This window comes from Pomacea canaliculata, linkage group LG7 (genome assembly GCF_003073045.1).
Source record: "Pomacea canaliculata isolate SZHN2017 linkage group LG7, ASM307304v1, whole genome shotgun sequence".
In the NCBI taxonomy this organism is placed as follows: domain Eukaryota; kingdom Metazoa; phylum Mollusca; class Gastropoda; order Architaenioglossa; family Ampullariidae; genus Pomacea; species Pomacea canaliculata.
In genome coordinates, this window is record NC_037596.1 from 25,838,934 (window position 1) to 25,850,308 (window position 11,375).

Below are 11,375 nucleotides of genomic sequence, written 5' to 3' on the forward strand. Positions count from 1 at the left end.
AGTCACGGCATGAATTGTAGTGGTGATTTTTTTTTGTGTGCAACCTAGTCTCTATGCCATAATTTAAGGTTTTACCGCATTTTTTCGTGTGATTAGTCTTTTATTTTCTGTTATTTAATTTATTCGCTTAATAAAGCTTATAGTACAGAAGATATAGACATCACTGGGCTCGATTTAATTCTTAGCGGATTGAACCTATATTCTTACTTTTTTTGTGGTCTTATTTACTGTCCGAGCTGTGCTCTCCTATCAATGTCAAGCCACATGTTATTCTAGTTCATATATAGCTCACAGACACGCAAAACAGCCGTATGATCGTTCTGTGGATCCTAATTTTCTATCCAATTGTCTGGAGAGCGGCTGCACAGGGGCTATCATCACTCACCATCACTGCATATTGTGGCTGCCTCCAAGGATGTGTACTATCACCGGTACAATTCGTACACTCTTTTTTTGCTTGATTTTTCTGTGAATTTTGTTTTGACTGATACATATGTTACAATTGACTACATGACTAAGATAAAGGCTACTTTCCCAGTCTCACCAAAATAGTAAACACGTCAACACTGTCGTATGTTTAAGCTGCTTTTATTCTCATGTCGTTTGATCGTTCCGCTTAAAGCGATGCTCACATATCTCTTTTTCAGAACAACCGTTGTTCCTTCCCGCTTTGCCCTCTTATACTTCCTATCCTGAATATTGTAGAGTGTCCCCACCCTCCTCTGTAAAACCCCAACAGAGAGGACGCGAGAGAGAGAGAGAGCCAGAGAACCTCTAGGACAGGGATGCACAACATACGGCCCGCGGGCCATATCCGGCCCGCGACGCGGTGCCATCCGGCCCGCGAAACTTCTGCCCACAGTGCAGGAAATCGGCATGTTAGTAATAAAAGAAGACCTTAAAAAAACGAAAAAAAGGAAGAAGAAGTATTTATCCCCACGTAGGGGCGTCTCTCAATCTTTTTTTCGATGGACGAACATTTCGATTCAGTGCTCTGACTTGGTGTCTCTACGATGCAGCCGGACATTCAGAAGTTGGTTTCGGGAAAACAACTTCAAATATCCCACTAATTATTACATAATTAATGGTAAGTACAACTTGTTTCTAATAAAAAAGGCATCTGCTCCATTTTTTTTTCTTTTCTTTGTATTTTTGCGGTGAAGTGGCCCGCAACACGGCTGTCCGAAATGGATATGGCCCGCGACACGGCTGTCCGAAATGGATATGGCCCGCAGGCCGAAAAAGGTTGGGCATCACTGCTCTAGGAGAACCAGAGGGTTCAAGGCTATCCCCTTACATTTCCTATCGGGGAAAAAAAACCCCGAGGGGCACAGGGTAACTGACTAGTATATATCCGGGGTGGGTATGAAGGGTCACCGAAAATAGAACACCTTCCGAGGCTGTTGCCACACTTCTTTAGTTTTCGGTTTCTGCTATTCGAGGATTGTCTGCAGCAGGGAAAACGCAATGACATCTCGTAAGGGGAGAGGGTTAAGGGGGAGGTATGTACAGTCGGGGGGAAAGGAAATTTGCATGATACAGTTCGAATCTTCCTGCTGGCGCAGTTAAGCTGAACTCAGACGACAGCTGTCACAAGAACGCAGATGACTGGTGAGACAGCTGTGCTTCATGGTGGGCAGTGCGATGGATAGCAATCCTCGAATAACGGCTTGACAGGCGACCTACTAGTCTGGGCCCAGGTGCACGGAACGTTGCTTGGCGATGGCCGAAAGGGTAGCTTGTAACGGCAAACTAAAACAAAATATATTTTAAGGTCAGTTTAGCTGGCTGGCATGAATTGGTCTTTCAGCAGACACCTATGGGCGTTTTGTGCCCCTTGTTTCAGTTCGCTTGATGGTTACAAAAGAGTACAAACGAAAAGAAAGAAGAATACAGTGGTTGGTTAGATAAACCGGATATACATCTTTTTCATATCTAGGTTATTTGTAATTACCAAGAATTATACCGAAGACATTAAAAAACAAATTAGAGCTAGCCTACGTTTGTATACCATCTAACTAGCATCTTGATTCCGCGAAAAGCTTATGTCTTTTTGTCTTGTTCTACTTCCCAGAAAATAATCGCCTTTTTCTCTTTACAGAGGATCATTGTCTATCACTACGGTGAACTCTTTGAGTACAATCCTGTACAACTCAGTACAAACCACAAGCAATGCATGTACAGTGATCCCGCCGGATGGTTAATATGGAACATTACAGTCACGAGCTGTTGAAGACGTTCTGGATCCTGATCGCCATCTTTGATATAACATTTTTGATTAAAAATAGAAGACTGATTTACAACTAAAGATGAAATAACCAAAGATTAAAAGGATTGATTTTTTTTAACATTTACTGCAATGGTCAAACAACAACAACAACAACAACCAAAAAAAAACATTCTAAAAAATGAGTTATAATGAGCATATAGCAACTTAGCTTGTTAATAAGTTTTTGCAGAAGATGGTAACATGATGTAAATATTAAAACAAAATGTAAATATTTTATTATTTTGTGTTATTTTGTCTTACTGCAACTGTTTGCCTGCGATTTATGCACTCTTCCTTCTGCTCACCGATCTGCCAGTTATCTCGGCAAATATATTCGTGGTTCTAGACCGCCGCCATCGCCTCTGTTATCTACTTCATCGTCGGCTGACTTCTCGTCAAACCGGTTATCTGCTGGCAATACCCGTCAGCCTGGCTTCTCTGATCACATTGACCTTCCTGCCAATGTACGGAAAAGTTCATCTCTGGTCAACAGGAGGAAGTAACCGTGACTGCAGTAAAATACGACCTTTGACCCCAGTATTCGCAGAAAAAGGTCAAGCTAGCCTCGAGGGTCTGCTTACAGCTCAAGTTGATAGCACTTTACCTCACCATGAAAGGCGAGCTCTGATGGCTTGACACGGTACTGCCCCCATGTTATGCCTGACAGCCCTAATATATCAACATATTTATTTATTTATCTATTATTTCAGAGTGCTAGAGGCCAGCTCTAGAACACACTCACACCAGCTCCTGGATGATACTGATTTAATGCCCAGTCCGCCTTTTTCTTATTCTTAGTCTCAGCAGGATATTCCACCCTTTATCCACAGCTTCTGTAATCCAAAGTTTCATTGGATTCATCGTCAGAAATAACTTTTAAAAATACAAGTAAAAAAATTTGAAAGATACAGATCTTTAGTCATTACACTCTACACACATGTACACTATGTATTGTGTGAGTGGGGTACAGGTGGTCCGAGACAAAGAAAAAAATGTCATTTTCATTATTAGTGTTCTCCTTTTACTCTCTCTTTCTCAAGGGGTGTTTTCATTACAAAAGCTTTGAGGTTGTGCGTTTTGTTTGTACTACAAGTGCTAACAAACTATCTAAACTCCCTGAACGAGCAGCTTCAAAAACCTTCATCGTGAACTTGTAGCAGAATAATTTTAAAACCTGACTGAAAATTGAGAAGAGGAGCTTATACAGTTTTGGGGTCCATGTGCTTTCCAGAATTTTCCATGCTTAATTACTAATCGTCTTAAACAGGAAGACTATACAGTTACAGGGGATTATTCTCCAGCTCACAAAGGAAATTAAAATAATTTAGCAATGCACACAACACAGTTGATCGCCAGACAGGGAGAGCGCACCATGGCAACCATGCGAGGTGAGAAAGACTTTATTATGTTTATAGTTCAAGAGACCATCTTGCTTTATGCTCATAAATTCCGATTTTATGTTCTTTTAACTCATACCTGAACTAAATATCTAAGACTAGATTTTATGTTGAGTAACTTGATAATTTATTCCGCTGTTGAAAGCAATAGTTCCACCCGCAGAGTTAAAAACTGAGTAGAAAAATTTCCAGATTTCTCTTTGACAGATCTCACGAAAGGAAGTTTAAGCCTGCTCCAGTTTGAGAAATAAAAACGAGTTCAAAATGTCAGGTTAATTTTGACCATTTCGCTACCAAAACTGTGGTCTTGGAATAAGTTACCGCATTGGAGTGGTAGTAAAAGGTTTCTCGAATGATATGATATTTTTCTGAATTCTATCTATAATTCACAGATGATTTCTTAATTTTAAACCGTCTCTAGAAATTAGATTATATTAAAATTAGTTTTTATAAAACTATTATTTCAGCCAAACTGTATTTTCTTATTTATTTGTAGACAAACTGTCAACAATGACATCTCTAGACCTTACAAGCGTCTGGAACACAACTGAGACTGCTATGTCTCAAGAAGGCAACAGAACACAAGAGGAGATAAACCATCTCCTGGAAGTGATGAATCGCGCAATGTTCACCAGATTACTTCCCTTAGTGGCCTTTCTCGTAGTGCTGATCGTTGTCGGGGTCTTCGGCAACCTCCTCGTCTTCCTCGTGTACCTCAAGCAGTTCAAAGCCAGCGCCACGCGCGTGTTCGTGCTGGCCATGGCCGTCTGCGACTTCCTGACCAACGTCTTCGCATTGCCGTGGTTGATCCAGGACCTGAGATACACCTACACCAGTCAGAAGCACTTCTGCATCGTCAAGGGATTCTTGGGGACATTTCCGGTGATCATGTCCTTTTTGATCCTCGTGTTGGTCGCCCTTGATCGTCGCCATCGCATCTGCCAGCCTATGAAACTACAACTGAGCTCGCGAAAGGCGGCCTGTCTGATGATTTTTCCTCTCATCTTGACGTCTGCCATCGTGCTTCCTTTCTCGATCCTGTACGGGGTAAGGCCGATGGAGACAAGTGTATCCGGGGTAACAGGGACTACCTGTGAATACCCCAACACGGACTTTGGAAAGAAAGTAAAAGGGGCTTTAGGCATGGTCCTGGGAACCTTCTTTGTCGTCGGGTTTGCGCTGCTGATAATTTGTTATGCACAGATCTCTCACCGGATTTACCAACAGAACAAAACGGTTCTTCTTCAGAGGACACACAAATGCTAATTCTGGTATTCAAGCAACGAAAACGCCGGTGAATAAACGCAAAGGTTCTTGCCAGGAAGAAGCGGCGACTGAGGCTAGCGAGAATTTTTTCAGTAATGAAAATACCACAGAAGTTTCCGAATTGGCCTACGAAAGAGAAGATGTGCACGGTGATGAAGCACAAAGAGCGATGAATGGTAACGAGCGTCCACAGAACTCCGAGGACTGCTCGGTCAGGTGTGACCCGCAGACCGTGTCCGCTTTCTTTAAACGCGAGGATAGTCTTCCAGGCAACGGGGAAGATAAACATGCTGTAAACATGCGGGCAGATGAAGGATGTTCTCCAGATGCAAACGTGAAAGGTCAACTGAGGTCAGCCAAACCCGCGTGCTCAGCAATGCCAGAAAATTCGTCGGAAGCTTCGAGTGCCTCGACTTGCGAAAACAGGCAAAAGGATGGCGTCCTGTCAACATCCACAAATACAGCTTCCGATAATCTAGATACAGCAGAAGCTGCCATGTTGTGTACACATGACAGGGGTCAAGGTCACAGAGAGGAAGTGATGAGATCGGATTTGAATCCCCAACGTGCCAAGCAGGGTCACCAGAGGAGGGCGCTCCTGTCTAAGACGACGTTCATGATGTTTGTGCTGACCGTCGCAACCCTTCTCTGTTACCTTCCTTACATCGCTCTGATGTGAGTATCTATATCGAAATATGGTTTGATTCTTATTTATTTATACACCAAAGGGCAAAGTCCGTGTTTTTGTACTGAAGTAAAGTATGAAACAGAAATACAGAAATACTGACAACAAACAAACAAACAAACAAACAAAAAACAAACAAACATACAAATTAAAAAACAAGCCAAAAATTCCAACTAAAAACACACCAAATAAAGAACACAATACGGTAACTTAAAAACAACAACAAAAAAAACCCCAAATAAACAAACAAACAAACAAACAGACAAACAGGCAAACAAACAAACACACACAAAATAAAGAACACACACAATAGAGTAACCAAAAAAAAAAAAAAACAAAAAAACCAACAGCAAACAAACAAACAAACAAACAAACAAACAAAACAAACAAAACACGCAAAATAAAGAACACAATAGGATAACCAATAAAGATAAAATGCAGGTCATTTTTTAATCCACCTATTGGATCTTTTTACTTTTGTTTTTGTCTGCAGGATCGCAAAGGTGGAGTTTGCAAAAGTTCATCTCAACTCGCAGAAGACGAGCCTGTACTTCATCGCTCGCTCTTTCCCAATCGTCAACAGTATCATCAACCCTTTCATCTACAGTTTTTGTAACTCTAAGTTTCGTCTGCAGTGCCGTCGATTTCTTACGAAAGTGCGCAGAGTCTGCTGTCAACAGGTGTAAGAACAGGTGTATACAATTGTGAGATCAGGTGTATCCAGGTGCGAGATCACGTGTATACAGGTGTGAGACCAGTTGAAAGAAGGAAGTTCTTTACTTTTTATCTAAAGAAGACTTTTTATCTAAAACGAGATTTTTGTTAAGTTACGTTTGCACGTGTAATTAACTGATTTCTCAGACTTGCAATGAACGCTTAAAATGTTTTTGATATATTGTTTTTCATGTTCTAAAATCCATTAGTGCTTACATTATAATCCATTTTTCCCGCCAAAAAACGTAAAAAACCAAAAATAAAATTGTGTCAGATCATGACGTCAGATTATGACGTCAAATCATGACGCAGAAACCCCCTCCTCCCTTCAGAACTAAGGCACGGGCTGAGCCAGCATGCGACACGCGACAATAGTTAGGTATGCATTGTTTGTTTGCTCCTTGTCTACAATTTATACTTTACTCTTCACACTTGCAAATAAATAAATAATGACTATCACAAGAAATTTCTGTATAACATTGATAACAATGTATGTCTGTGGAATAGCGACAAAGACCTGAGGGAGAGGGAAAGGGAGGAGAAAAAAGGGGGAGCAGAGAGAGAGCGAGAGAGAGAGAGAGAGAGAGAGAGAGAGAGAGAGAGAGAGAGAGAGAGAGAAAAGAAACAAATACAAAAATCCAACAAACATATACAGAACAGGACTGTGTGTACGTAATGCCACAACGTCTACTTTGTTTACGGAGTATGTTGAATGGCCATGGGAGAGTGGTTCAAAGGATCTAAAATTAAAGCTGTCAACAAAACTTCAACACATTCTCCAGTTTTGAAATAACAAGTAAACAAGTGTAAAGGCCTGTCGATTGGCGAAAAGACAATTTAATGACTGAGCAGTATTGACATAAGTACAACACAATCCGACGGTTGTCGCCTACTTTGGTGACTCACATGGCGGCGGTGACTCACCACGACTCGCTTCCGTACTGGAGGTCGTCTGGTTCGTTTTCATTGCGAAAGTCGTTTTTCTACTCACGACAACAGACGTTCCTGATATTCATGGCAATTAGAAAAGACTGTGTGTGAGAAAATAACAACTCTTTATTTACGAGGGTCACAATATAAGCAAAAGTTATTTTTTATACACTTAGCCCTCGATGTAAGACTGACAAGTTTAACTGACATAAATGAGAAACTGTGGTTGCTGCAGGACTGATCGATGTTGGAAGGAAGAAAGAAAGAAAAACCCTCAGGCATCATCGCTTTTTATAATTTTAACCACTGCTAAACGTAGTACCTCCTAGTTTATTTCCTACGGTTTTCACGATCATGAAGTCAACATATTCCAATTTCTGGACAAAATGATACATTGAAAATACACCAAATCTATTATCCGCCACCTTTGTTAATTATCGTCAGTATCACGATGAAGTTCGACTAGTTCTTAACAGCAGACCCTTTACACCAAACTTTTTTGTACCCAGTGAGGTCAACGGAAGGAACAAAGAGCTTTCTCTCTGCTTTCTACGAAAGTCTATGACACGGACGGTGCTTGTTACAGGATGGACCTTTTACCACAGATATTAACATATCCTGTTCTTCATACTAGCGATCCCAGGATCCTGCCTACACTACAATCACATTGTCATACGAGTGAATTCCAACAGACCGATGGTCAGCTCGTCTGAATGCTCCAAGAGACTTCATATCTCGGTGAGTCTTACTCTTCAAAGGTCTGTAGCCACAAAGTTCCCACAATGATAATGCTGTTTATAATAATTTCTCAAAACTAATAAGAAGAATGAAGATAATGATTATTTTTAAATAATAATAATAATAATAATAAAGAAGTATTTATAATAATGTCTATTTATAATAATTTTAAAAATGATTATTATGATGAAAACTCTAAAATTTCTGTTTCTTCAGCTGTCCGTCGATAATTATAATGACGGCGATGTTTATTGATAATAATTTAGGATGATGATGTTATTGTTGATGATGAAGATGATTATGATAAGAAGAAGCCCCCAAAGTAATGTCAGAAATATGTGAACTGAAAATTGCCGGTTGAGACTGTGCAAAGTAACTTTCAAGATTTATATGTCAATATTCTTCGCCGAATAAGTGACATGATGATGATGATGATGATGATGATGATGATGATGATGATTTTTTTTTCAGAGGAATTCTAATGAACAATGGAATCTTCTAGCACCACACCCATGTGTTGTTCATCCCAGCTGAGTGCGCCAGCAGACGACATGAGGACTACAGAAGACGTACAACGTTATCTACGAAATCTTAACGATAAAACCTTCCTTCAACTAATCCCAGTTGTTACTTTCTTATTAATAAACATTGTCATAGGTGTCCTTGGCAATCTCATCGTCTTCTTTGTTTACCTCACACAGTTCAAACCCAGCGCCACGCGCGTGTTCGTGCTGGAAATGGCCGTCTGCGATTTCGCGACCAACGTCTTAATAATGCCCTGGGATATTCATGATATTATGTACAGCTACACCAGAAGTGTTCTTTCCTGCCGAATAACATGGTTCTTTGGAAAATTTCCAACCATTGTGTCCTACCTGACCCTCATTTGTGTCGCTTTTGATCGTCGCCGTCGCATCTGCCAGGTGCACGAACGACAACTAAGCGCTCGACAAGCGACTTACCTGTTGATTCTTCCACTCACCCTGACCTCCGCCATCGTGTTTCCGTTCATACACTTTTACGGAGTAATTCCAGTAGAGACAGAAATATCTGGAATAAGAGGAAGTATGTGTGGTTTTCCAAAATATTCTTCAAAAATGAACGTGAAGCAGATATTAGGGATTCTCCTGCTGACCTTATATATCGTTGAGCTTGTAGTATTAACAACTTGCTATCTACAGATATCCTACAGAATTTATCAACAGAAAAAGCGGGTTTCCCTTGCTGGGGAAGTAAAATTCTCTGATGTCTCTCACTTACCAAAAGGAGGCAAAGAAAAGCAAACTGAAGTAAACTCGTCTCAAAATGTCCAGACAGAAGAAATATCTGATGAAACTTTCGTCATGACATCGAAGGGTCTCAATGTCTCTCGGAACTTGTCTGAACACTCTTCGGGATTTAAAGAGGACGCAGACGGGCATGATGCACAGGACATGGGTAGCCAGGCTGAAACGCATTCATCCAGAATGTCTTCAGATAACGAAGGTGAAAGTCATAAACGAGTGTTACCGAGATCTGGTCTTGGTGCTCCAAGCAATCCACGGGCGAGGGCGCTCTTCTCCAGAAATACATTCATGATGCTTCTAATCACCGTTTCAACCGTTATCTGTTGTATCCCTTACTTTGCTCTAACGTGAGTATTTGTATATAAATGTTACTATTAATTTGCCATTTTTATTCTTGAGAGGCTTATTGTTCTTACAATAGTATATACATTTATATTTAAAAAAAGTGAGGCGTTTGTTTTCAAATGACTTGATTGAGCTCTTTAGAAAAAAAGCCGTTTCCCTAAATCAAAGTAAATAACAATCTTGCGATCTCGAGATACAAATTTTCAAACATTTTCATGCACAGAAAGAGGCTAAGCATATGACCTCACAAATGACAAGGGACAGGGTTAAATAAGATATGATCTAGCACCTTCCCATGCTCAAAATTTGGGACAAATAAAGTTGGTCATTATCATTGGAGACCTATAATGTTGATAAAGTCTTCGAACAAGAAACACAATCAACAAAAGTTATCAAACAGTACAGTCGTACTAACAGTCATGCATTTGCTAACAGGGTAGCATCCATCTGAAACTGCCGGTCGAAAGATTTAAAGACTTTAGAAAATTTGGAAGCCTCCCTGATGACTTGCTGATACGATTATGAAGGCTAAAAGCTTTAAAAGGGCGAGACTAAATAATAGTGATACAAAGAAAGTATATATGCACTTACTAAATTCACTGATTTCACTTTAAGTTAAATCTTGTGTGACTAAACGTCAGTTGGTCCTTTTAGAAGGACGCCTGAAGGATCGGGAAATTATTGAGCAAGTGAAACTAGTTTATGTATAATAGAGATAGATATAATATCAAATGCTAAATGGTAGTATAGCAGCAATACAACACAAGTGATCCTGCACACCTGGAAGCCCTCCTAGACCATAAGAACAAGGAACAACTGGAAGAAGGCAACAACAGAAACCTGCACCTGAATACGTTCAGATAAAGAAAAGATATGTGTACACAACAGGCTCAACTTTTAGCGATCTCAATTTTCCTTTTTGTTCACAGGATAGCACATGTACAGTATGTGAACGTTCACTTGAGCTCATGGAAGAAGAACATCAACTACCTCTTCAGGTATTTTCCTATGCTCAACAGCGTCATCAACCCCTTCATCTACAGCTTTTGCAACCCCAAGTTTCGTTCTCAGGCTCGTCGCTTGCTGACGAAGATTTTTACTTTTCGCAGGTGTGAGACCGGTATACATAGGTGAAACTATGTTCAAGACATGTTCTTCTCTGTTTTACATTATTTATTGAAAGAAAAGAGAAACATATCATGTATGATAACAAATGTGTGGCGTAGTGAGAGAATGATAAAGTTTTTTTTGTTAGCGGTAGAACTGAGGCTTCCTGATTCTGTGGTGTTCTCCTTTCATTTAATTATTTATTTATTTTTAACTTACGATGTTGTTTCCATAGAAACATTCTTACTGTAACTAGAGCACATTCCCATGTTTAAGTTGCCCACTGCGACAAATAAAGTTGATCATTGTCATAACTTATCTTTAACAGCGCGTTAGTAGGTTTGTACGTAATATCTTTGTTTAAACACCTTATGCAATATATTGACGAAACATTTTTGTCCTTTCTCTGTCAGAGCATGTACAGTAACATTCCTTTTGTTGTTTAGTTTGTTATTCATGTTGTGCGACTGTGAGAAATGCTAGTTTGATGTCTGATTACTCATTTTTAGAAGGACGTGATTGAGGTAAACAAGGGAGGTAACCACAGAAACATGATGTACGCAGTTACTTCCCTTAGAGGTCAAAATGCATGGATATGTTTACATTTTAAAGGCCTCAATCCAAGACCTGAGGACAAA

The 11,375-nt window shown here is 40.0% G+C and overlaps 1 protein-coding gene across 3 annotated transcripts; it reads left to right on the top strand.

Moving 5' to 3' along the window:
- Window positions 1-3,491: 3,491 nt before the first annotated feature.
- LOC112569219 (orexin receptor type 2-like) lies at window positions 3,492-11,055 on the top strand. Of its 3 annotated transcripts, none has more exons than XM_025246945.1 (5): window positions 4,933-5,607; window positions 6,111-6,710; window positions 7,771-7,999; window positions 8,471-9,632; window positions 10,560-11,055. In XM_025246945.1, exons 4-5 carry the CDS (start codon window positions 8,488-8,490, stop codon window positions 10,762-10,764), a joined length of 1,350 nt encoding a protein of 449 aa, XP_025102730.1. In that variant the 5' UTR covers window positions 4,933-5,607; window positions 6,111-6,710; window positions 7,771-7,999; window positions 8,471-8,487; the 3' UTR covers window positions 10,765-11,055. The 3 variants fall into 3 exon arrangements, with proteins under 3 accessions (XP_025102732.1, XP_025102730.1, XP_025102731.1); XM_025246946.1 differs by having other exon boundaries at window positions 7,896-7,999; XM_025246947.1 differs by lacking the exons at window positions 7,771-7,999; window positions 8,471-9,632; window positions 10,560-11,055 and adding an exon at window positions 3,492-3,657 and having other exon boundaries at window positions 4,163-5,607; window positions 6,111-6,790.
- The last annotated feature ends 320 nt before the right edge of the window (window positions 11,056-11,375 follow it).